This window comes from Gouania willdenowi, chromosome 1, assembly GCF_900634775.1.
Source record: "Gouania willdenowi chromosome 1, fGouWil2.1, whole genome shotgun sequence".
Taxonomy (NCBI): domain Eukaryota; kingdom Metazoa; phylum Chordata; class Actinopteri; order Blenniiformes; family Gobiesocidae; genus Gouania; species Gouania willdenowi.
Genome location: NC_041044.1, coordinates 33,898,546 through 33,925,922, shown reverse-complemented (window position 1 = coordinate 33,925,922; position 27,377 = coordinate 33,898,546). Strand labels below are relative to the sequence as shown.

The 27,377-nt window shown below is 37.0% G+C and overlaps 2 protein-coding genes across 3 annotated transcripts in view; one reads left to right on the top strand and one right to left on the bottom strand.

Annotated features, from left to right (window-relative positions):
- The window catches only part of tusc3 (tumor suppressor candidate 3), a 78,656-nt gene extending 75,971 nt beyond the window's left edge, over positions 1-2,685 (bottom strand). The window contains exon 1 of the mRNA XM_028448719.1: positions 2,544-2,685. Within this exon, the coding sequence (XP_028304520.1) occupies positions 2,544-2,645 (102 nt within the window). The 5' untranslated portion in view covers positions 2,646-2,685. The remainder of the gene's footprint in view (positions 1-2,543) is intronic.
- A 9,090-nt stretch (positions 2,686-11,775) lies between these two features.
- The window catches only part of sgcz (sarcoglycan zeta), a 372,407-nt gene continuing 356,805 nt past the window's right edge, over positions 11,776-27,377 (top strand). Inside the window, exons 1-2 of one of the 2 annotated variants that reach the window (XM_028456492.1) lie at positions 11,776-12,165; positions 12,248-12,569. In XM_028456492.1, coding sequence (XP_028312293.1) covers positions 12,531-12,569 — 39 coding nt within the window. In that variant the 5' untranslated portion in view covers positions 11,776-12,165; positions 12,248-12,530. Of the gene's footprint in view, positions 12,570-27,377 lie in introns of both variants that reach the window. The other variant, XM_028456482.1, reaches the window with a different exon arrangement.

Genomic DNA, 27,377 nt, shown 5'->3' with positions numbered 1-27,377 from the left:
TTCATCTTCAAACCCAAAGTGTTCCCATATCAGAGAATTTGACTTGCCATTTGTTTACCAAGCATTTTTGCTGCATTTCTCCCACCATGTTTCAAGGCCACTCGCAACAATTTTCCTTGTGTTGGCTTTGAGAGGGGCGGGGCGGAGGGGAGGAGCTTGCATGTGCGTGGATTAAACAACTCAAAGTTAGTAATAACATGTGTGTGCCAAGCTTTATTATTTGTAGATGTCCGAAATAGTGGGTTTGTTTTATTTATCTAATAAAACATGTTTTAAAAAAAATCTTTTTTTCAATAATAATTCAATAATTTTTCTAGATTGTTATTTTTGTAATCGTTGGGTGTAATAATCAAAAGTGTAATCGAATTTCGATTAATTGAGCAGCCCTACCGTGACGCAGAGTATTTGTGTACGCACGCTTGTGCATGCATGCGTACCACGAGTGCTTGTGTATGCACGCACCACGAGTGTTTGTGCGTACTTTTATTATTATTTAACAACTGTAAAGTGTCTTTGAGTTTTTGAAAAGTGCCAATAAATCAAATGTATCACTATTATTGATGGGACAAGCGAGATTTTTGAGTGTGAAAAGGACAGTATGAGTTTTCGCTTTGAAATTTTGAAAACATTTACGAGGTACACCATTCACTAACCAGGTCCATGATTATTTTAAATTAAGCTATTATTTTAATTCCATTTACAAATTTGAAGGAAGTGCACAAGATGCACTCAAAACAGGCCGATAAGTGAAACCGCACTGATCAGCTGATTGGTCACCGCCTAAAAATCAGGAAAAACCTTGAATTTTCATCTTGTGTGCAGCATTAGCTTTAGCAGCTAACTCGGCATTTCTGCCTTGGAGACAAATACCACGTTTTCGCAAAAAGTCTTTCAAAGAATCAACGCTCCAATGGTAAAAATAATCTAAATCTCCGTCAGACTCGTTGTCAGCCAAGGTGAGTTTATCCCTCTTGACCTTTGAACTCATGCGGGAAAACTGAACGAGAGCAAATGCAAAAATGCATTTCATCCAGAAGGAAAAACAACAAATGTAATTTTTTTACCTTTTTTCATTACAAATAAAAGCATATGCAAATAGTTTATTTTGAAAATCTGGCGTCTTCTTTGGTTATATTACTGTTCCGGTGTCATCGAACCGAGATTGTATATGCGCACTACCAAAAAATGAATTTTTGCTAAAAAAAAAAAAAATAATAATTAATATTTGTTTATTTTTGTTTTCAAAGTGAACGGACACATGTTTTATTTGTTTATTAGATCATGTTAGGGTTATAATCTCAGTACGGAGGTAAACTCAGACCGGTAGTGGGCATGTGAGAGCAATGCGCATATAATATGCGCATATACAATATCAGTACTATACGCACAGTACATGACACCGGTGTCACGGGGAATTTTTTAGCAAAAATTCATTTTCTGGTAATGCACATGTGCGTGCATATACAATCTCAGTACGATGCGCACTCTGTACATGACACAAGTTTTAAGTTTTAAAAATCTGGTCACCCAATCTTAAAACTAATAATGTCAAACACACAATGAAGACCAGGTTCCTTTCACACACGTTGCTATAAACCCTTTGATTGTTTGTAAACACTGACGTATTTCGTTGGGCGGGGAGTGTCTGCTGGAATCCTATAAAACTTTAATATACGTCCACTAACATTATTCCTCTTATTCTAGCACCCAAACACACAACAAGATGACATTCTTTAAAACTGTAACATTACTAGCCTCCACAGTTTTAAGTCAGCGGCGTTTCCTGTTTGCCTCCAGCCACGTCACTCGTGACGTGGCCATTAAAGGGTCGATACGGCAGCCTGACCTTCTCGACATGCAATGTGGGACAGTTGTCTCCATTTAAAATCATCTGCGAACTAAATACAGAAGTGATGGGGTCACATCTCTTGTTTTAATCACTCATATGTAGCTGTTCAGCGTTCTTTACATTTTAAAATCCAATATAAACGTGTGCTAGCAGTATCGCTTCATTAGCTGTGGCATTTCCGCCCACAAGATTTAAGATACAGAATAAAATCAGAGCACTTCCGGCGTCTCACTCTTTCACACAAAAAATGTAAAAAGACCAACGATTACCAACAAGTAAAAACTCTCTCCAAATCCCCAAAAAATGTAGCCACTGTTTTAAAAATGTTTAGCTTATAAATTACGTTCTCAAATAGAAACGCCAACCATTTTCCTAAGATAAATACACGACACACATTCAGTCAAGCCAGCTAGCTGTTAACTCCAACGTAATGTATATAATAACTCAGGTGGGTGTTCAACACATGACATCAACAACAAGGAAAAATAAACACTAATATATATATTACACGTAATGCAGGAAGTATCCTGAATTCATTAGAGAACGACTCAAGAATATTATTGTGATGTATTTCCTGTCTTTCTCTAACAAAGCCCCTGCTAGCTTGACACAAACCGGTACATTCAGCCGATTTCATTGAGTGACTCGGTCGGTGATATCACGAGGAAATAAGACACAGCGGTTTAAATCTTACCTCTTTCTTCTTTTGACCTCCTCCCAGTGGCAGACATAGCAGGAGGAAGAAAACACACACAATATGCAAGTAAACGATGGATTTCATCCAGACCGACGCCATGACGGAAGATGCTACAGGAAGACACGTCTCTGCCACGGGATTGGTTCCCCAAATGGCCAATCAGTGGCGTTATTTTCAACCCGAAAACATCTGGGATTTGTAGTTTTTATACCTAAAATTTCAGCGGACAACCACAAATAAAAATGTTGCGCTAATTATTTTACAGTGGCTGTAAAAAAATAATGTACGTATTTAAAAGTAAACATTTTTTAAATATATATGTATTGGTGTTTGAAAATGTTTGTCCTGTATACCTTTGTTTGGTTGATCACAACAATAAGCCTATAAAGTACTTAAAAAAAAAAAGACCATAACTGAAAATGACTTTGGCAAAATAGAAAATTACATCTGTAAAAATGTTAAAGTAGTTTAAATTAAATGTACTTAACTTGTGAAGAAGAAAACCTTAAATATCAAAAGTACAAGTAAAAGGAAACCATAAATTACAGTGTATTAAAAAAAAAATACAATCGAGAAATTCCTGTATTAGTGAACATTTTGTGCAATAATAACTGTGATACATCTACCTCTATACTAAAGAGGACTCAACATGTACTTAAATAAAACTTGCAATAAAGTGATTCTCAACTAACATCATCTTCAAATAACAAGTCTTACACACAAACCAAAATGAGAGAAAAAAACATCAACTTTAATACCATTCAATAAAAACATGGAGCAGTTTATAGCTGAGATAATACAGACCAAATATCACAGCAGGGCTACAGAAAACAAGCGTAATGGTTTACACTTTTCCCTCCATTGTGAAGTGTTTTTAAATGTTATTTATTATTACAATTATTACACACATTTTCCAGAATTTATTACAAAAATCCCAACACATTTGAGTGCAGTTTCTTCTGTCGAACTCTAAATAAATGAATCAAAAGAAATAAATACACCTTTTTGCGGTGACATCATCATCCGGGACATTAACAGCCCTGGCGTCTACACAATGGAGAAGATGAGGACTTACAAAAGCTTGGATGCATATATTTTCTATAATGTAGGCTTATGTATGTGTTTTTGTGTCTATATAGGCCTGTGTCATCATGATAATTCGCTTGTTACACATTGTGGCTATGCTACGCTCGCGCCGCTATTAATATAATAATAATAATAATACAGCCTAAATTAAAACATAAATAGGTATATGAAGCACATTTGTTTATTTAATATACTTACAGTTCATATACAAGTCATATTTGCTATTAATTTCACGTTGCTTGTCTTCAAGTTAGACATACTAGCCATAAACATTTCAGTCATTACTGAATAAATTACAATTTAAATGTATGCTAATTCATAATCAATGTCATAAAATCAGTCAGGAAGAAATTAGATCCCCAAAATACACAACCTACCATTAACAAAATGTCTACTGCAAACATACGACCACTTTGATTTTGAGCTCCATGTAGTCCCATCTACGCTTGTTCTTTAACCCTGTGGATGACGTCATATTTTAAAACATTTTTTTTAATTATTATTCAAATTTATCCTTAAATGCGCATTAATATAGCACTGAAAATTAAGGACCGTTTAAAGCAGTGGTTCTCTAACTTTGTTTGGCTCAAGTTCCCCCTTTTTCTTGTTTCTGAATCCAAGTACCCCTTTGTCCGACATTTTACTCAGAATACTATGAAAAAAACAACTACTTATCACAATGATGGAATGAACGAGTGATAACACACATTTTAAAGAATCTTATTTTGTAAATAAGTGTCATGAAACAGTATTTAGTGCCTCCTGAACAGAACTAATTATACAGTTTTTAAAACTTCCAGTCATCTCTCACCTAATGTTGGACCAAGACTGACCTTTGTATTTTCAGTTAATGTTCTAATCAAGATCATTATTATGATTGTATTTTTTTTAAATCTACAAATAAATATAATAGACCATAATTCCCTCTCTCTCTCTCTCTCTCTCTCTCTCTCTCTCTCTCTCTCTCTCTCTCGTACCGCAACACTGTTTTATCCTACGGTTAGTGTGCCAATGGCACCTTTGTTAACATAACTTCTCTGCTGTTGACAATTACGCACACGTTTTTGTTGTGAAATGCTGCACGCTGCGGACACACAATCTGACGGGGTCACCAATTTCGGCACAACACCCGTTGAGGCACAGTCAGCAGCAGCTCCCCACAAAGGAAAGGAGCGACTGTTTACTTTAAACACATTTATTTACATCCGCATCCCACCACACTAAAATTACCCGTACTCACGCCACCTAAACTAGTGAGGATAAGCTATAAACGCAAACGTGCGGCTGGAGAGAGAATCACTGTCACTTTAGCATCCCATATCATCAATATTATAAATAACTTTAGTGCACTTTGTTAGTGACACAACATACGCTGGTACCTGGCTTTTTTAGGCCTGCATCCACTTTGTACAGTTTAACGATTCTCTGAACATTAATCATATCGTCAAGATACAAGGAAGAGTAAAGTCAAGGATCTTTAATTTCCAGTACCACTGAAAAATCCAGTATAAGATAAAAGAAAGATCCTACCTCCTTTATAGGAGTCCATGTGCCCAGGCCAGTGTTGTGCCTAAAAAGCCGTACATCGGTAGACTGCTGCAAATGCGCAGTTTGTATCTCATAGTTATGACTTTCTTTCTCATAATTATGACTTTCTTTCTCATAATTATGACTTTCTTAACTCATAATTATGACTTTCTATCTCATAATTATGACTTTCTTAACTCATAATTATGACTTTCTATCTCATAATTATGACTTTCTTTCTCATAATTATGACTTTCTTTCTCATAATTATGACTTTCCTTGGTGATTTTTTTTTTTTAGTGGCGGAAACGGGCTTCCATACATTTGTTTTGACAGACACCCTACAAATTTGCAAAAATGGACTACTAAAAGCGCATTTATAACACTTTTTGCTGATATAATCTCAAAAATCATAAGGTGTGAATGTGAATCAAAGGAAAAGAGGTTACCAGGCTACGAGGAACAAAAGTGAAACTAAAAGAACGTCACATTGAGAATGGTTGCTCACACTCACCTTCCACTCAGAAATATGAATAACGTTGAATAAAACATAATGTGGCTAAAGATGTCTCTGATCCCTTTTTCTTGAATGACAGTGTTCGGTTTTATGTCAGTAATAATCTGATAATATGGCTATAATAAGATATGGGTTTTAGATTATCTAAAGTAGTTCAAGTTATAGTCTTGCATTGGTAACTTATATAATTTGCATCCTTTGTTGGTCATCGTGAGTAAGCGCTCGGGTGTGTGTGTACCTTTAAATGCTGTTGCTGCAAGGAATCGAGGGTCAGCATTATCTGGTCTCCTTTGGTAAAGGATGCACCAGTTTTTCCTAGGCAAAAGGAAGTTTTAAAGGAAACATTGAGCCTCTTTTCCTCATCTTAAAGAAAATTTGAACGCTCTTTATCATGTCTACCTCTTAAACAATTCCCAGGGTATAAGGAAAAGTGGATAGGAAAGGAGATAGGAGGGACTAAATGGACGCACCAAGCCTGTTTTGCATTCAGAAAGAGAACATACAACACAAAACACACACAAGCGCACAGACAGGGCAGGGGGGAACAGCAGAACTGTAACACGAGGAATAATTCTTTAAAATTATGAAGAATTAAAATCCATAATTCAACACAACACTGTTGCTGCAGCAAAAGCAGGAATGAAGAAATGCATGCTTAAATTAGTGAGATTATACAATATTCTGCTCACCCATAAAGCCCTTTAATCTCTGTTTATCAGGCTTGTAATTTAATGAGGTTATGGTGGAACCCGCTCCCGACCCTCTGCGTTCAACATCTATAGCTGCGTTTCCATTACCCTTGGAAATGCGCAAAATCTAAATAGCGCAATAAAAACTTGTAACGGAAACACCTGAATTGAAACAAAGAACGCACTCAAATATCGCTCAAAAGTTTTAACGCTTTATTAAGGGGGTATTTCAGGTGACACATTGAAATGTGTCGCAAAAGTGCTATAAAAACACTTTTTCCACAAATACAGGTCGCTGAATGTGATGTACTTGGTCACATGACCACTGCTCTCCCAGTAAACATGGTGCAGTACGTGTAAACAGAAGAGAAGGCCGGGTCATTTCTTGGCATTATGCTTAAAAATGATTACTGTCACATTAGACGTGAAACACAAAAGAATATGAAGTGTTATAAGGAGGTTCTGAGCATTCATTTTCCTGCAGGATGAGATTTTACGGGAGTTACGAGGCTCCAGCCCAAAACAACCTTCAATGGAAACACGTTCAAAGCGCAATTATACTTTGTCGACATTTAAAAATATCGCATTTATTTAGTGAAAATCTGTAATGGAAACCCAGCTAATGATAATAATCTGGATAAAACTGGAAGAGAAAATAGATAATGAACGTCACCACTTCCAATGACATTTGTGTTTTAATCAACCAGAAAGCTGCATTGATGGAACCTATCAAAGTTTGACATTTGACACACTGATGACCTCACATTTTTGACGATATTTCATAATATGCCAATTATTTTTCATTTTGCCTATGTGTGTCCATTAGCCAGAACAAAGTCCAGTAATAAAAATATGAAACATTTATTTCAACATGCATGTCTTTGGTTCTCTCAGTGGAGGCTTAACGGTATCCAACAAGCTGTTTTTCCAACTTTTCACTTGCTGCATGGCAACAAGAATATTCTGAATCTCCCACAGGCTTTTGATCTCTCTACAGCTAGCTAAGCAAACAGCTGTGCTTTGCATTTGAGCGCAAAAATCAACTGTTTATCTGATCACAACCTGGAGGAGAGTTGTAAGACAGACAGATTTGAGTGACAGAAAGACAGAAAGGCATGTCGAAGACACTTCTGTTCACTGCTCTGCTGCATCGGAAACCAAATAACAGTGCCGGTGGAGTCTGGCACACTTTCACAAAGGAATATATACAAATACTGTACATATTAGAGATGCAATGTGTGTGTGTGTGTGTGTGTGTGGGGGGGGGGTATCAACCATGTATTAAAAAAACAATGGGAATGCTATAAATATATGTATATGGTTTGAATAAAATATGTATTTTGGTATTATAGTACTATAATAAAAGATGATATAGTGGGTTTTATTAAAAGAGAAATGTTGGGAGGATTGGAGCCAAGGAGGAAAAAAAAAAAAGAAAAATATCTTGACAGTGTGTAAAACTGAAAATCAGAGCCAAAAAGGGCAGAAGTGTAAAGAGTACTGATATATCTTACTCAAGTAGAAGTACTGGTACTTTGTACTCAAATAAAAGAACTAGTAAGTTATACATAAAATACTCAAGTACAAGTAAAAAGTAGTTGATTTAAATAGAACTCAAAGTAAAAGTTTCTAGTTACTTTCACCTCCCACGTTTATGTTTTTGGTAATAAATCTTGCCACGGTTCCCTTGCATACTGTAAACATCTCATGTACAAACTTAAAAAGGAGGATACCAAATCTTGTACAATTGGAACTTAATTTATTTTCCACAAAGGCATATGTGTAAAATAAAAGTTTTGTCAAAATTGACTTTTTTTTTTTGGTTTAAAAAATAAAAATAAAAAAATTACACCAATTAATTCAATTCAAAATAAAACAAATTCTCATGGGCTCTATGTATAGCTATATTTATGAACTCTAAAACCGAGAAAAAAAACCCCCATTCAATGTGGTTTTGGTGCGGTGCATTACTTTTAATCTGATTGGTCGGCTATGATGTGATGCGTTTGATTGTTGTCTCTTCATTACATTTTTTTTGTTTTTAATGTGAGTATTTTTTGTAATCCATTACTTTCACAGATACACCAAGTCTTTGAAAAAACACTAAGTTGTTTTTTTATCTTCTATCTTTGTATCGTGGGTGTGTTTGCTTGTTTTTTTTTTTCCATGCTCATTACAGGATAAATGGCAAGTGCACAAGGAATCTTCGCACTTACAGGAAAGTCCAATAAATTGCTTGTATGCCTGTTGCTCTTAGAGTCTGTATAATACTTGAACGATGTGGCCTAAGAGCACGGCTGTTGTAAAGGATCAGTGCGCTACTGATGCTCTGAAGTTGCAGTGGATTTCAACTGCAGTAATTCTTCCTTGAAGAAGAGGATGATGTTCACAAAATGGGACAAGTAAGATATTGTGGCCATATATACTATAGATATAACAAGATAAAATAAAAAGAATAATAAAAAATGAACAGGGAAGCAAATTGATTCATGGCAAGGCAAACGTATTTGTTTAACTAAAGTGCATTTGACACTTCAAGGTAACTCAATGAATGTGGTTAGGGTTTTTTTTAAAGTTTATTTTAAATGTACTTATTTCTTAATATTTATTTTTTCAGGCATGTGACATTTATTACATTTTGTGCAATCACATACATCAAATATTCCTATACACACACACACATCCAAAAAGATATACACCATTTGATGTCAATAAATAAAATGAAGGCAGTGGCTAGCCGTGCAGTTGTCGTATCAATATACCGACATTCCATCCTGACGCAGCGTCTCTATTTGGCCAATTTAAGTCACATGATAGATCAGTCAGTGGCCAGGTTAGGTCACATGACTAATGGCGTGTTTGAACGCAGCACAAGACTAAACCTTACCCTAACCCTAACCCTAACCCTAAGACGCTACAATAGCACCGGGGGTTGTCCGTAAGGCAACCATACCAAAAGACACTTTATAAAATGAATGATATCTTGGGAAATTATAGCTATACAAAAATATATATAAACTATGTTTAATTAGACCCACATCAGTGACGTACCGTGAGCACTATGGTTGGGTAGGCAGGGCGTTGCAAATTCAGACCACCAATGTCGACACCAATGACAATTTCATATGTTTCGGCTGGCAAGTGACCGCCTGTTGACAGCCGAAATATGTCAGGAGATCAAAGTACATTTCCTGAAAAATAGTCTTTATCCATGAAGCCTTCACATTATTCAAAAAGAACACAAAAATAACTTGCTGGAATTATTACGCGGAAGTCAAGATAACATCAAAGCAATCATCGGTTGCCTCTGAGGAAGACCGGCTGTTGACAGTCGAAATATGTCAGGAGATCAAAGTACATTTCGTGACCTTAACATTATTCAAAAAGAACACAAATTATTTCTATACCTTTTTAAGTTACTGCTAGCCTTATCCTTTAATTAAAGAGAAACCGCAAAAATGTAGTATTTCAGAAGTGCTTTTCTAACTGGTAGCCTTTCTGATTACAGTGCCTATGAAGTAGCTCACAGTTTCAGAAAGGTTGGTGACCCCTGTGTTAGAGAGTAAAATGTGATTGTGGTAATCACATAAAGTTGTTACATTGCAAAAAAGGAATAATATGGAACAGCAGCTCTCCTTCTTTCCTTTTCTCAGTTCTCCACAATCTCTTTAATATTATATACCGGCGCTTCCTCTATTTCCCCCTCCAGCTCTCCTTTCCTTTCATCCCATCATTCTTTTTGATTTCTAACTACTTTCTTCGGCTCGCCCTACCTTTCTTTCTCTTTACATGGTCTTCATCTCTGATCCCTCTTTCAGTAACTTTTCATTCATGATTTGTCATTATCCCTTTGCAACTCTCTCACTCCACTCCCACCACTATCTTAATCTCTTCCCTTTGCTTCTTTCTGGCCTCCTTTACCACATTCTCTTCGCACCTCTCTTTTTCCTCCTAACTCGCTAATATTCATTCCAACACATAAAACTCAAAACATATGTTGTTGATAATGAAGAGGCTTATTGGCAGCCATTAAGGCAAGGATTAGTCTACAGTTCGCACAACAACGCACAGAGAGAAACAAGAGGGAAATGTCACATGTGAGGCTAAATGGGACATGCTCATCTGTTATTTCCTCTTCCCAGTTAATTAATCTGTGATAATGGTTCTGTAATGGCATGTGGTGCATCTGTACTTTCTCTCTCTCTCTCTCTCTGATAGAGGCAGACATAACCTTGTTAAGTTTGCACATTACAGTAGGATGGCCCACATACGTGGAGTTGGCGGGGGAGCGTTGCCCCCCCTAGTGGTCAAAAGTTTCCATTACACTTTTCCCAAATGAATTTGAAAAACATATATGTATTTTTTTTTATAAAATAGTTTTCGGCTGCTTTGATTCTAACATATTACTGTTAGTTTTATGTCACAAATATGTATTATATTAGTATAAGTTTTGGGTGAAATGGTCCCAAACTTTTGAGACTTTAGGTTGGTTCTTTTTCTCTTGTGCAATTCTTCTTTACAATGTAAATTGTGAAGCGACACTGCCCCCAGCAGTTCATGTATGGTACTGCAGCAAAAATGAGCGAAAGCAGCCAGCGGCCTGATTTTATCAGGAATTTACAACATTAAACAACGCGTCGACGTAAATTTTTATAGTCAACATCATCAATTATGTTACTAATCAGTTTTGTGATATTGTATTTGTTACACAAATTGTGGTTGGTGCGAATCTCGAGACTGTTGGTATTTCTTTCTGTTTTCTCAAACTCCACCTATGGTGGCCCATATGTCAGGTCACCCAACAGTCCGGCTTTCTCAAGGCCTTTCTGTCTTTTGGTGCTATTAAATATTATAGCAAGTATTATCTATTAGCAAAATTAAAACGTCATTTTTTTAAATTTGTTTTGGGGTGGGGGTGGAGGGTGGAGGTGGTGGCTTAGAATGTCATTTTTTTTTTTACATTCTATTGGCAGAGTGGCACTTTGTTGCACGTTAAATAGAAAAAAAAAACGTGTTATTTAGGCAAAGTTCTTGTTTTTTTTAAATTTAATTTTATTTTTTACACATTCTTCCTGAGTTAAAAAGTAAATAAAATAATATTGTCCCAACACTACTGTTTTCTATTTTATCTAATTTTATATATCAAGTAAAATACAGTAATAAATTGACAAAAACATACACAGAGAGAGAGAGAGAGAGAGCAGCAGCTCACTCCGAACAGCCTCTGCATTTCAATCTCTGTCAAGACTTGTGTAGCAAAGCATTGATTCATCTGCTTTATTAGGACCCCCCCCCCACAGCCACCACCACTCAATTCACACGCACGCACGTGCACAGTGGCGCGACGTCAGTCACTCAAATAATATACACCGACCATCCTTCATACTCTCCTCCGACTCAACTCAAGCATCCCATCTCATCAGCTCTTCTCAGCAATCTCTCTCTCTCTTTCTCTCTCTCTCTCTCTCTCTCTCTCTCTCTCTCTCTCTCTCTCTCTCTCTCTCTCTCTCTTTTCGGAGAGCTGACATCTCTGGCGGTTTGCCGCATGGAAGTCGCCCAGGCAAGACAGAATATCACCTTTCCGTTCCGGACGCATCTCCTTCAGTTTTGCTACGCACTCAAACGTCACCTCTCTCTCTCTCTCTCTCTCTCTCTCTTCTCTCCCCGCTGTCAACGGGATCTAACACTAACACTATAAGCATCCATCCACCTGCCGACCGACATCCAGGGGAGTTTAAATCCGGGCTTCATTCCAGCAGAGGGAAACTGCATTTGAATCGAACAGGCAGCGGATCGCCAGGTGCGTAAAAACCGCTGTTTTGAAATATTACGCACGGATCATAAAGCTCCTTTCGTCTGTTTTCTGCCCCATCCATCCGCAGCACGGGCGAAGGCGGGTTTCCTTCCACGGCATGGAGTCTTGGTTTTACCAAGCGACCCACCGGAAGGCTTAAACAGACAACATCAGCCGCCCGCAGGAATCCTAATATAGTCTGTCCTGATCCTGATCCTGATCCTGATCCTGACTGAAAGCCCGGGATGTTACAGCAGAGTTTGGGAGTCTAGGGAACACCTGAACTTTTTTTTTTCCCACTCTCATTCTCATCTTCTACGTCGGATGGACTTGTATTTTCGTGACTGACGCGCTACACTCCACTGTCTGTCATGGACCGGTCGACGTCTCTGGATATAGAGGCGCTCAAGGTAGGACGCGCACAACTAGCAGATGCGCACTTATCCCTAATAAGGACAGAAGTGCACGGTTGGGTGGTGACTGCTTCTTGATCAATCCTGATTGACTTTAGGGGCTCAGACTGGTGTGTTTGGAGGCTGGTGGCTGCTTGGGAGGGTTGCCAGGTTCTTTTGTTTCTTAGAATGCTGGGAAAGTGTCCAAATAAGAAGTCAGTTATCAAAATTCCATTTGACTTTTTTAAGTTCGTATTCTTTCCAAATGTCAAGACAAAGATAAACAATCAGGCTAAACACACACTTTTGTTTATCCATTAGTGTGTGGTGTGCAGTGCATATTAATGGACAAATACATTAGTGTGTTACTAACTCCATCTACCTCTTGTGTCTTTATTTATTATTCATGTCTAAAATAACACTGATGAAAGCAAATTACATACTGTATGTAACACAGGCCAGATGTATAAGTATTCTTCTGTGTAGGGTAAAAAGATCTTTCACTGTGTTTTTTCTTAAGCATGACTAGATATAGGGTGATCCAGAAAAGATTAAGCAGGTTAACCAGACTGATGAAGGTATACAATTGACTTGTAATAATCCAACATATTAAAGTGTTTATTAGAGTGAAAGTAGCTTTTTAAGAAAATAATATGTGTATGTACATGATACAAATGGACTATGAACCACACGTGCATCAGTTTTCACCAAGGTGTGTAAAGTAGAACATGATTGTGGTGGGAAATGTCCACTTTGTACATTCTGTTGCTGTTACTGATTACCAGTGATTGGATAAATCAGGAAATCGATGAGATTCTTTAGCCGTTTGACATTTCAAGTAGCATTTTATGTGATCACATTTCTGAGAAGGGGACCTTGATACTGTGCAGATGCAGAGCTCTAAATTGACTTTGATTCGAGTGGGTGGTTCCAGATTCAGGAGATGGAAATTGACATTTTGATTTCACAATGACCTCAAGTTGTATCCAGTGAATTTAAAGCCACATATAAAGGGGGGAATATCTCTATCTGAATTGTGAAAAGAATATTTATTGAATGGTAGGGATGTCCCAACTTTTTCACTTCCGATACGATACCGATATTGCAGCCTTGAATAATGATTGATCTGATATGATATCAGCATGAATCATACATACTTTTATTACTTGTTTTGTAGTGTCGAATGTTATAAAAAGCTTGATCAAGTGATGTTCCTCAAACAGAGAACAATAGTCAACAATTCAAGTTCACTTCAGTTATTTTTTACTGTCAGTATATGGTGGGAACAACTGAGGGCGGGGACAAAAACAACAAAAACTTATCGGAACGCTTATATCAGAGATTTTAGACGCAGTCCGATTAAATTCAATACTCGTTTTCTGGCTGATATCGGACCGATATCCGATTTTGTTTGAATTTGTTTTGGAAAACATTTACTGAAGTTTACGAAAGTCACAGATTTAATGGCGACCTTGGAATTATTCTTCTGACCCGTCCTGAGGAACCGACACTATTCATCAGGCAGGAAAATTCCAGATCGATTCCTCTGTCTCTGTGCTGTGTCTAGCCAACAGATGTTGTGTTATTGCAATACTTATATGCCCCAAATTACTGTATTTATTTTATAGCAGCTTTAGTGGCATTAATATTCAAACCCGATATTGGCGAGTACACAAATCTGGCTAATCATCCTGGCACTTGTTTTGGAAAAAAGTGATGTAGGACTTCTTTAACAGTCTGAAATCAAACGTCAACACACTCAAAGGTCTGATCCATGGAAAATAAGAACTTCCATAAGAACTTGAACAAAACAGCATTCAATGTCATGGCTTACATTTTTTTAAGCTCTTGACGTATCATGAAACTAAAGGTTCAGCTAAAACTGTTATTCCTCATCAGTCATACACGTGGAGGTAAGATATATCTGAAGACATAGAGTAACGGCTACACTCTGACAAAAGTTTTTTTGCAAATCTGAACACAACCAAGCTTTGATTCACATTCACATCAGGTAAGAAGGGGATTTTGCTAAAATAACCATGCTGGGATGGAATTTGATCCACACAGTTCATTGGAAATCCCTCTCTACCTCCTAAACTACCGCCACTCCATCAGATAGGCAAGATCCAGAATACCACTTCCTTAAATTCACTGAAACATTTACGGTAATCAAATGTCCTTCATAGTTTGCCTGGGCATAATCTAAGAACAGCTTCTTTCCTGCGAGGTGACAGCCCTAAATTCACAATTCAAATATTTACAACTCCTAAAATGCACATTCCTGTGTAATATATTTAGCTTTTACCTGTCTGCCATAGTCAGCACTTGGTCACCAATCAAATTTCAACCCCTGTGGTATTAGTCATTACTTGGCCCAGTGAGTTTAAAGGATTTCTGTTCACTTTCTCTAGTCCATCTATTCATCCATCTGCTGGTGTTTTTTTTTTTCTTTTTTTTGCAGCCCTGGTGTCATTTCTTTGGCACTGCTGACATAGGTTCAAGTGCAAGGTAGTTGGCACTCTGAACTCTGAAGTGTACACTCACACAGAAACGCACGCCCACATGCACACACAGATCCGTGCACGTGGGCTCTATTTTGTTTGCGCTTCATTTTTATGTGTGCTGATGCATGGCTACCTATAGGCCTACTAATGAGCACCATTGTTTCACGGCTCTGTTAAAGCAAACCATTATTAGACGACTGAAAACATGATGAGCCTCCTCAAATATTGTGAGCAAGTTTGTGTGTGTGTGTGTGTTGGTGACTCAGTATGGGTTTGCTGGCCAGCTGGCCTTTCAGACTGTGAATGTAAACTAAGGAAAACAGATCTAGCAATCCAATCTAATGAAAAGCCTTTTTTTCTTAACTTAGTCAAGTGTGTGTCTGGCATCTGAGAGCATGCTTCTGAGAGCAATCAGAGGAAATGAACAGTGAACAAGGGCAACACTGGGACATTGGAAAGATACAGCATTATATCAGGTACAAGTCCATGTACGTGTATCACTGTGTGTTCATCAGTTTACATGCCTGCATGTGCATGTGAGAGCAGGTCTTTGGATTTGACCAAAGACCTATGTGCTTGCAAATCAAAGCAGGTTTCAATATCAATAGAGGAGTTTAAGTGCTATTGATCTTTAGTAATAGCTGCACCGTAAATTATATGCTATATAATAAAAATAGTCAGATTAAATTTGACCCTCCAGAACAAAAGCTTTTGCCTTGCAAGAAAGAGCCTTATTGGGAAAGCAATATGCTCTTTTTATTTAGCAATTTTGTTGAGTACGCTGGAAGTTAATACAATTCTTCTAACTTTATTGACTCAAACTGAACTGATTTTATTCAAACTCATTTCTTTTTTATGATTTGAAGACATTAAAATGTGTTTCAGTCAGCGGAAGATGTGATACGTGCGAACAACGGTTCCCAAAGATTTGTGGCGCAGAACTTTAAGTTATCCACTGATCTTTTGTCAAGCGAGTTTGTGATCTTACTTGTCATGTTTTTGATTAAAATGAGAAGTTACAGTTTATTGCAGCATAAAGTTTACTGTGCAGGTTAAGATCATAAGCAGGTAATAATTAGGGGTGTCCCGATATGATCCCGATTTTTCACTTCCAATTTGATATCGACATTGCAGCCTAGAGTATTGAACCATAAGGTAGGAATGACCCATTTATTTTTAACCAATATATCAAATTTTAACATTAAACATAGGATAATCTACAATTAATACAATAAACCAAACACAAATGAGAAAATCCTGAAAAATAACCTTAATGTTTTTTTAATTTCACTTTTTTTGCTGATAATGGACTATCATCAATATTGGATCGGGATACCCTTAGTAATGTTATGCGGAAAGGTTCCATTTTAGGGTGTAAATGCCATTCGCCCCCATTGGTCGCAATACAAAGTGGATTTAATCTTAAAATGTTAATTTATTTTGCGTATAGAAAGGAGTGACACTGCTCCAACGTTACTGTACCGTAACACAACACAGACATCGATGAAAAAAAATCTGAGCAAATTCAATGTGACGCATACGGCCAACAACTTACACTGCTTTGGAAACTTACCAGTTCTGACTGCTGTTGTGTTTGTAGCAGTTAAACTCGTATCCTCTTATTTTCCTTTCTTTCCCCTTATTTTTCGCCTGCCTCCATTCAAAGCCAATGGAAGAAACGCTCTGTTTATCACAAATGACCCCATGATGTAAAGCAAAGCAGCAGATCTGCAGCTTGCATTTGCAAAAAGGTCTATTGGAGAAACAGTGGTTCAGTGCTTTTACAGGAGCACTCAGCAAGTAGAAGCTTAGGCATGGCAGAACATTAGTCACTTATCCACGTCTCTATTGTACGGGTACAGTCTCTGCCTTTCTGAGGTTCCCATTTGTAAATACCCGGTTAACCTAATGTGGTAGAGGAAAGTGATCACCTCAGAGTCAAATTGTTCCTGTTATATTAAACATGTGTGCTCCAACACTTTGAATCCATACAAATCAGTCAGTGACGCTCTAGGATTAATTAGCATGGCGTCAAATGACTAACAAAGCCTTCACATGGAATCACGTGAAGGCGCCTGACAGGCTTCTGACAGGCTGCTTGTAATTTGGTTGGCAGGTCCCCCAGTTTTAGGATGGAATCCTACATTGGATGACCTAATATGCAAATGGGATGCTCAAAACATGCGAGTTGATAGACAGTAGTGAATTTTTCCATTCCGGAAAGGTCTTTGTTTTTTAGCATCAGTTGACTTAGATGAAGATATTAGAAAGTGTTTTTAATTAATGATTTAAAGTTAGTTTGTGAACATAACGTTTTGCTCTGTGATAAACTGGTTTCTATCCAGGGGTTTGCTGTGCCTTGTGCCCAATGTCAGCTGAGATAGGCATCTATAACCCTATAACGGTGCTGTAGTACTCGAGACCGGTCTTGATTTGTCAAGATTTGAAATTTTTCCATGTTGTGCTTTGAAAGACCGGCAGATAACTTGTTTTTGTCCGTCAAGTGTATTTAAAATAAAACTAAAATTAAATTTAACTTTTCAACCTTGTCATGGTTTTTAAAATAGATTTTTATGATCTTAGTCTTGTTTCGGTCTTGGCTTGTCCTGGTCTTGTTCTTAATAATAATAATAATAATAATAATAGCAATTATATAGTGCTTTTTTCCTGGAGACTCAAAGCGCGTACAGAAACCATTATTCATTCACACCAGTCACTCACATCAGTCATACTGGTGATAAGCTACATTGTAGCCACATACTGACAGAAGCGTGGCTGCCATTTCGCGCCTATGGCCCCTCTGACCACCACCAACATTCATGCACAATGCATACCCATTCAAACGAGGCAATGTGGGTAAAGTGTCTTGCCCAAGGACACAAATCCAATGACTTGGATAGAGCGGGATTTGAATCCCCAACCCTTTGGTTAATGGACAACCCATCTACCACTGAGCCACAATCACCACATTCTTTACTTTGTCTCAACTCCCAAAAGTATTGATCTTGTTTGCCTTGGTGCATTCTGATCTTGGGCAAGTCTTGGTCTCGGATAGTGTGGTTATGAGAAGTGACTGAATACTTTGGTAGTGTAGGTATATTGCAGGTATATTGTAATATTGTCAAGTTGCAGGTAGTGAAGCTGCCTTGCTGCTAGAATACCACGTGTTAAATTAACAGCTGGATTTAAATCCTTCAGGGCAGATTTTAGACGTTTTCTCTGTTTGCCTATGATGCACCCACTGACAAACCTGCATGGTAGAGACATGATTCAAAATCGGGGCACATCACCTTTGTCATTTCCTTTAATTCTGCATACCTTTGTAAAACTGTGTATTAGCAAGATTGTGCAGGATGAACCATCCGCCTCATGATTGATATTCAAACGAAAAAAGTCAACCCACGTACAATACAAGCACAGAATACAGTATATCTCAACAAGACAATATTTTAAAACACTTTTATTAGACGAAACGACTTTCCATAATCTAGATCATAGATAGGGCATAAAATATGTGTGCAACGTATTAAGTCTCAGTGATTGATAATAAAACTGCAGCAAAAAGTGAGGCAGAGTGGGCTCTTCTCTCAAGTTAATCAAGGTCACTCATGGGAACAAATCTTTTTCTGCTACTGTACAGAATATGTAAGTAACAGCAAGCAGCTGTGGGTTCTTATTCAAGTATAGCCATTCATGTATTTTTCATAGCAGTTTTTCGACTTGAGTTTGCAAAGGAAACCATATGGCTTGGAACCAAGTGACCCAAAGTCCAGTTGTCGGTACCTGCCCGACATGACACAGAGTATTGGATATTTTATGGTCCAGCACAGAAAGGTGAGTTTCTGACACAACATAATTCTTTAAGAGTCACTAAACCCCAAAGTTTTGGCTGACTTGCTTCAAGGCTGAAAATTTCATAAAAATGCCTTGATTTTGGGCGGAGCTCCTGGAGCTGTTAAGACACGCCCAGTCTATATGATAAAAACTCCAAAGAACTATCTATGCTATGTTAACTACCTATTAAATACGCACTGTACCTCAAAATGTACATTCAAAATCATTTCAATCCGCAAAGTCAACTGGTGTTACTTTTTTTTTTTTTTGGAGGGTCGGGACCAACAGCGACGTAAAAAGGCACCTAAATGCCACAAACATTATTCTCAGCCAATAGCAAAATGTAATTGTAATAGCCAGGTTTCAACCCATAGAAAGCAGTCACTTATATTTTCACACAAAAAAAATTAAGCAAAATTGAAATACTTAGACTAAAATAAGTTTATGCCAATATCACCTTTCATTTCATCTATTCAGACTTGCTTTTAACTGATAAAACTACTTTTAGCAGAAAAACTTTCATTATTACATGTACTCTTTTATTTTTATCTGTACTTTCATTGTAAAAATAAAGATTATTATTATTATTATTATTATTATGTTTTTGATTTCAAGTGTGTTAATTTTGATTTAATTGTCTTCTTCTTTTCCAATTGATATTTAACTGTTGATCCATTTCTGTTTTCAAAGCTCTACTGACACACATCAATGATAATAAAACAGTTTTCATTGTGCTTAAGGTTAGATACTAGTTCACAGTATCCATAAGTAAACTAGGGTTGGTAGCTGTTGATGATGAAATTTCAAAGCTCTGTTCTATGGTATTTTCTATCTCATGGGAAGCCGTGGACATGCAATCAAATATACTTTGAGTTGGACTGATTTGCATAATTTTCATCTCTGTGTCAAACAGAAGTCCTCATTTCTATACATTGCCATGCTTTAATCAAGGTAGTTGAAGATCATTCATGCACATCAAGCCCTCTGATATTATAGCAGGCTAAACGGACTGTTCAATGAAAACTCAATACTCCATAAAGTTTTATTTAAACATTTTTATATTTACGACAGATTTTGTTTTATTTTTTTCCGCAAAAAACCAGGTCATACCCCTTGCACACAAAATCATTACATTTTTACAATTAGAAATGAACCAATAAAACACACATTGATAGTTAATTAGACTTGAATCTGTCCATAGTGGTTTTTAATTAGTCTGTTCTCAGAAAACCTATGCAGTTATTTCCCTCTAATGTCTATACATGAATACTGAGGCGTCATTGAATGTTGCCAAAGGCCCAAAAAAGTCATTTTGTCATTCAGTATTGTTTTATTGAGGCCTAAAAACCCATTCCGCTTCGCTTTGATAAGTTTAGAAACTGCAGATTTAGACAGTATAGGCTCACTCTGTTTTATGTAAGTCTATATTATGTTTTCAATGTCAGTGGAAAACTAAATTCTGCCTCGTGCACAATTTGCAATGCCTTTAGAACTCTTCAGATCATTTGAAAATAAACATAATGTTCATTTTGAGGGACATATCCCTACGACATGTGCATGATGGCTTTATATGATAGCTACCTGACTTGAGAAACTTTAACACTGTGCAGCGATGTGTTTAATTAAAAATTAAAAAAAAAGCCTGCTTTTGTTTAAGTTAGACTCACATAAACACTGATGTAGAAGCATGAGAAGCAGGACTGTGCGATATGGAATAAAACTCAAATCTCAATACTTTTTCTCAAAATGGTGACATACAATATATATCTCTATATTTTTAACTCCATAAAGTCTTGCCAGAAAGACATTTCTGGGTTAAATTTACTGATTAAAAATGCCACACAGGCACATTTATTAACAACCAGTTGCACAAAGAGTCCCACTTTTGGCTTTTTCTCCTATAAAGGACAGCACGTGTGAGTGAGTTCTGTAAAGTGGCATGTTTAAGGGAAGATCTGGGTTAGGACGCACTCAGAACTCTATTTAACAGTGTTTATAATGCTGAGAATAAGGGTTTTAAAACAAAAAAGGCTATTAAAACATATACAGTATATATCGATATAGACTCGATATTTTGAATCTTGATATATCGCCCAGCCCTATCTGAGAGACCACTGAGCAAACCGACATTGAAACAATGTTGAAGTGATGTGATGGTCCGATGTTGAGAAGACATCTCTGACGGGTGCAGAGTGAAAGTTCTTACGACGTCTTTTTTGGATGTCGTCTGGACATCCGAAAACGACGTGTTATAGACTTGCCAAGAAGGCGGCATAAGAAAGATGACCCAGGTTGGATTTGTACCCCTGGCCCTATGCTTTCAAACACACTTCCGTATGCGATTTAGTTTTATTGACATCGTAGAATAAAGCCAAATGTGAACGCTTTTACCCACATTATTTTTCAAAGGTACACTGTCAGTTATTTGAAACATTTACCAAATGTATTGTCTGAAGTACATAGACAAAACACAACATTAAAATACATTTTGATGTTCATGTTGTTGTTTGTGAATAAGACGTCTTCTCAACGACTCAGTGGGAATTAAGGCTCGACATTTACATTATTTCTTGAAAAGTTAGAAGTGCATTTATGAAGGTTACTGAAATACACGTGGATATATACTTAGTGACTGTAGATAATACTGAATAATGATTTGTAATAAACAGAAGCACAAACACACACACGCACGCACGCTAGGCTGTTTAAATTTCATTATGTGAAGTGAGCAGAAAACATCATATAGGGATGTCCCGATACAACTTTTTCATTTCCGATATGATACCAATATTGCAGCCTTGCCTATCGGCCGATACCGATATTGATCCGATATCAGCATGAATCATACAAATTTCCGATGTTTTTTTTTTTTTTTCTACTTTAACAAAAAAAATAAATACTTTTTTTGTAGTGTGGAATGTTAGAAAAGGCTTGATCAAGTGATGTTACTCAAACAGAGAACAATAGTCATTATTATTAACCAATTGGTTACATCATTTTTATTATTCTACAATTGAATAAAAAAAAAGAAAAAATGAATATCCGATATTTGTTTTCAGGCTGATATCAGATCGATATTCGATATCAATATCGAATTGCGACACCCTAACGTCATATCAAGGTCCGGATGAGGTCGTGGTCGTGACATTCAGATGCCAACTTATTGTATAGACGTGCAGATGTGGTCCAGACCGACCAACGCAATATAGACATCATCTGGTGGTTCATGGACGCTGGCTGTTTAGTGAGAGGCCACATGGGTAAATGTAGAATCATCTGAGTCACAATTATCGTGTATTCTTTAACAGTACAAAGGAAATAATAGAAAAGAAAGTTGTTTGGAGACATGCTGTGGTCCACAGTGGATCTCAGTGTGTATTGCAGAAGAAATTTGTAAGTGAAGTGAAGAGAAAACATCATGATGTTGTTCTTATCCCTGAAGAGACTCCAGTGTACATAATACTGTAAAGTGAATGTGAATGCATGCATTTGTTCAAAAACACACGCACGCACACACGCACACACACACGCACACAATGACTGATCCGTGGGAACATTGACTGATGTTTCACGCTGCGTCTGCCACTCAACCTCAGTAAGCAACAGGCTCTGTGTGACGGTGGCTAAGTGTTTCTATGTGTGTGTGTGTGTGTGTGTGTGTGTGTGTGTGTGTGAGACTTTGACATTCCATGTAGACCGATCGTTACATGAGGGAACACTTGCCCGCTTCATGTTCCGTTGTACTCTAGCAACAGCACAAGTCCCTACTGTGCTGCAGTCTTTTTGACGCTTGCGCATGTTTGAGTTACAGCTAGCAGACGTAGCATTAAAACTTAAATCTCTGCGTAGATTACATAAATAAAGTCAAATGCATATCAGTTTTAGGGTTGAAGTCAATTGCATTTTTCTTTGTTTTCAGTGTTTTCTATTACCTATGTTCAATTACAATTAAATTATGATTACAGTTACAGTAACAGCATTTTTTTTCCCAATTATAATGAAATTATAATCATTTTTTAATCCTCTGATAGTCAATTACAATTACATTCCCAATTACTAAAGTTCAATTACAATTAATTAGCTTTCTGTTAGCATCACTTATGAAAAGCTGTAAAATACACTAAAAACAAATATCTATCATTTTGTTTATTTCCTATCTATTGGAAATAGGCTTCCTAATCAATGAAAATATAGATTTTGATATTTTTTAAATGGTAAAATGTGGGAAAGCTTGATCTTAAATAATAAACATTTTAATAATTGTTAACTGCATATGTGTAGAACCGTACATAGAAATGTAACATGGTTCCCCAGTTTTATGTTAAATTATAAAATTATTAAAGTGTTGAGACGTAGCTGACCATTTTCAAAGCTTACAAGACAAACTTCCTGCAATGTTCTGTGCAAATATATGTCTGTGTTTTCCTTTTACCAATAGGCTAATCACTGCACTCCATAGCCACGTGCACGCCAGAGCCAATCGCTGGAGAGCACCACCCCCACGCCCCCCCCCATTTTGGAACATACAGTGATAATGTCATCAGTCTTACCTCTGCAGTGATGATGCCATCCCTATGTTCTAATGTTCTAATCCAGTCACTGGAGAGCCCACCCCCAAGCCCCACCCATTTTTGGATCATTGGAACATTGGCCCTACCTCTACAGTGATGATGTCATCAGTCCTACCTCCACAGTAGGACCAAGTTCCAATGTTCTAATCCAATCACTGGAGAGCCCATCCCCACGCCCCACCCATTTTTGGAACATGGGAATATTACAATATATTGTTTGTGTTGGAGAATCACAAAGCTTGAGTTTACAAATGAGTTAAATTTCATGTTTCTAGAGCAAAAGGTGTGGCCAGGAGGACGAGAGAAAAACCATGGATTTTTTTACATTTTAAGGAGTGACCTGACGATTCTCCATTAAAAACAAGCATGTAGATTTGTGGAATTAGGTTTGGACTGCAATGATACCGTTAACAAATTATTTCTAACTGATGACATCATCACTGTGTGTTCCAAAATGGGTGGGGCGTGGGGGTGGGCTCTCCAGTGATTGGCTCTGACGTATACGTGGCTACGAAGTGCGGTGATTAGCCAGGTAAGACCACTGTTCCAATGTTCTAATGTTCTAACTGATGACATCATCACTGTATGTTGGTGGAGGTAATAAATGTTTTACAAATTCCGTTAGAGTCCTCCAGTGATGATGTCATCAGTCCTACCACTACAGTGATGATGTCAGAGTTCTATAGCCCCCCTATTGAGTCATTTTGCCATTGACATGTGCAATTCCCCCATAATATCACATTTTTGGCCAGTCCTATAATGAGTTCACATTTTCAGGAGTTTTTGAACGTGTTTAGGGCCTCAAAAATTCAATCACTTTTTTGTAAGAAGAATATAAAAACAAGGTGCATTACAATAGGGTCCTATGCACCGCTGTTGCTCATGCCCTAATTATGCCATACTTGTAATTAATTATAAATTGCGTGATTACAATTATAATGGACCCCAACCCTGGTGGTCATTGTTGCATGGCAATAGTATCCTTAATATCCTACTTGTGTTCTCCTTGGGTGCATTTGCTCTGGTTTGGTTTATTTGCAAATGGCTTCCGCAGTGATCGACCAATTTATCTTTATCAGTTTTTAAAACATTTTTTTTTTTCTGTGTTGGAAATATTGACGTTGTGGGCCTTGGTTTACTGCTACAGTGTGCAATACTCTGATATACAGTCATGGCCATCTCAACTGACTTAATCAAAATGCAGCATAGTAATTAGAAATGACTTAATAATAAAACAAAAAAACTTGAGACTAAAATACAAGCAGCCAATTTGCTTGTGCAGCTTTGAGCAAGTATGGCCCAGTATTATTAGATTTGGTGTTTCTTATCTTTTGAATGCTTGAAAATCACTTTAATTTGATTGTATTAGTTTCAAGCTGTCATAAGCTCGTAAACTATTAAGGGTGGAAGCAGAGAATAAGACTAGACATACCACTATTCTGCTTTTCTTATTTTTACGATGCATAAATGGTGCATAAATCTCACCAAGACAAGACACATATATCAAAAATGATATAGAGATATTATTAAAGAAAAATAGCATTTTGTTCATTATATATTTATATTATTCGGCAAAAAAAAATGAAGGATTTTGTTGCGCAGTTCAACGTGTTCTGTTCTTATGTTGCTATTTGGTCTAGTTTTGGTTAAACTTATTCCAGTTTTAATGTCTTTAAACTGACTCCCAGTCAGCATCATATTAGACTTTAAAGTTCTGCTGCTGGTGTATAAATCTGTGAAAGGGTTTAGTCCAGAATCAATCACTAACTGGGTTTCTATTACAGATTTTTGCTAAATAAAAGCAATATTTCTAAATGTCGACAAAGTATAAATGTGTTTGAACATATTTCCATTGAATATTGTTTTGGGCAGAAGCCTCGCAAATCCCTCCTGCGAGACTTTGCCGCTCCAAACCTCCTTATAAAACTCACTATTCCTTTGTTGTTTCACGTCTAATATGGCAGTAATCATTTTTAAGTCTAATGCTAAGAAATGTCTCCTTCTTTTCTGTGTACACATACCGCGCCATGTTGTCTCGGAGAGAAGTGGTCATGTGACCAGATACATCACGTCATGTGACCAGGTACGTCACGTTTTGTAACGTACATTTGTGGAAAAAAGTGTTTCCAAAGCGCTTTTGCGACATATTCCAACATCGACAGCGTAACAACTTTTTAGCGATATTTGACTGTTTCTTTCGAAATTCAGGCGTTTCCATTCCCAGTTTTTACCGCGCTATTGTGATTTTGCGTATTTTCAATGGTAATGAAAGCGCAGCTAGTGAGATTTTAGTCAGGTATGAACCCAGCAGGTCTCTCAGATTTATAGACACAGGTCAAATAGTGGAGCCCAGAGAGGAGTTCACAGCAAACATGGTGATGCTGCTTTTAGTTGTTATGCTGCAAAAAAGTGGAACAAACTGCCAGCAGAGCTGAAGTCAGCATCCAATGTGAACATTTTTAATTCTGTATTGCCTATGACTAAGAGGGAGATTTTTAATCATTTTATTGTGGATTTAATGTTTTTATTGCTGATTTCAAATTCTGTTTAATGTTTTGATGCTTTTATTGATTTTTAAACTTAAACTTAAACTTAAAAATGTGTTTCTGTTGCACTTTTTAATAATGTGAAATGCATTGAATTTCCCGGTGTATGAAATGCGCTATACAAATACATTTGCCTTAACTTGCTTAAAGAGCAGGTTGTAATGATGACGATTCTTCCATATTTGAAGTCTCAGCCTCATCTTCACTGTTACTCAGATAATGTATCATAATTTTTTCTGTTTAGTTTGGTCATGAGACAGAAAATTGAGCTGCTATGAAGGGAAATCTTCAGGGCATCATGATCAAATTAAAGCGATAAAATATGACACTAGAAAAATTCTGATCAGTGTTAGCACGGTGAGAGCCATTTGTGATAAGTAAAAGTGTTGTAGTGCCTTGCCTTGATGTGATCTATTGCTAAGATTCTGGCATTGACTGGGAATTGCTTAGATCAGCGAACCTGCCATCAGCTTGCTACATAAATTATTGAAAATATTATCATAAACAGTATCCACACGATTTCCTGTACGTTTGCACTGTTCATTATGCCCCGTTGCTTACGGAAGCACTGCAATGTTAAATCCCTTCAATGGACAGGATTATTAGGCTATTTCTTTTGATATGCCTGCATTTGTCAACAACTTATTTTGATTGGAAGTTGAATCATAAAAGACATGACAAAGTAATCAGGAGTTGGTAATTATTACCTTATCAAGTCATTGCAACATAATGATCATCTTTGTTTTTTGTCAGGAAAGGAAATCAATGTCTCTTTATTGTGTGTTTAGTAGGAACAAAGTGGCTAATTATAAAAGCCTGATTAAAAAGGAAAATTAAGGCTTTTAGCTCTAAGGCTGCATTTGGACTTTTTAAATACTCTGTTTTTCTAAATGCAAAATCCTAAAAAGGGATTCAATTTACAATAAAAAAAAAAAAAAAAGGATGGGGAAGAGCGACATTTTTCACAATTATTTTTTTTTCTTGCAATTTTTCACAATGATTCATCTCCAGAGTTGATACTCAGGCATGTTTATGCCATATACACCAGTATCATCATGCTGACGCAAGCCAGCTGTCATCTACCCCATCATGGGTGTGATTTACAGAGACTGTGGGAGTGATGGCAAACTGACAGGCTAGTTTGTGTCTTTTCAATGGCCATCTTGTTCCTTTTTTTCCTTCTCCTTTTACCTCTCATTAGGCATATTGTGCTGCTAGTCATTAAGTTACATTAATTTATCTTGAAATCATCATCAAAGACTTCTGAAATTAAGGTTTGATGATTTTAAGCCTTAGCGTTGAGCTGTTTTTTCAAGTTCTGTTTGTGGGCCTGAGGTTCAATGTCATACAAAGTAGGTTTGGGGTCTGGGA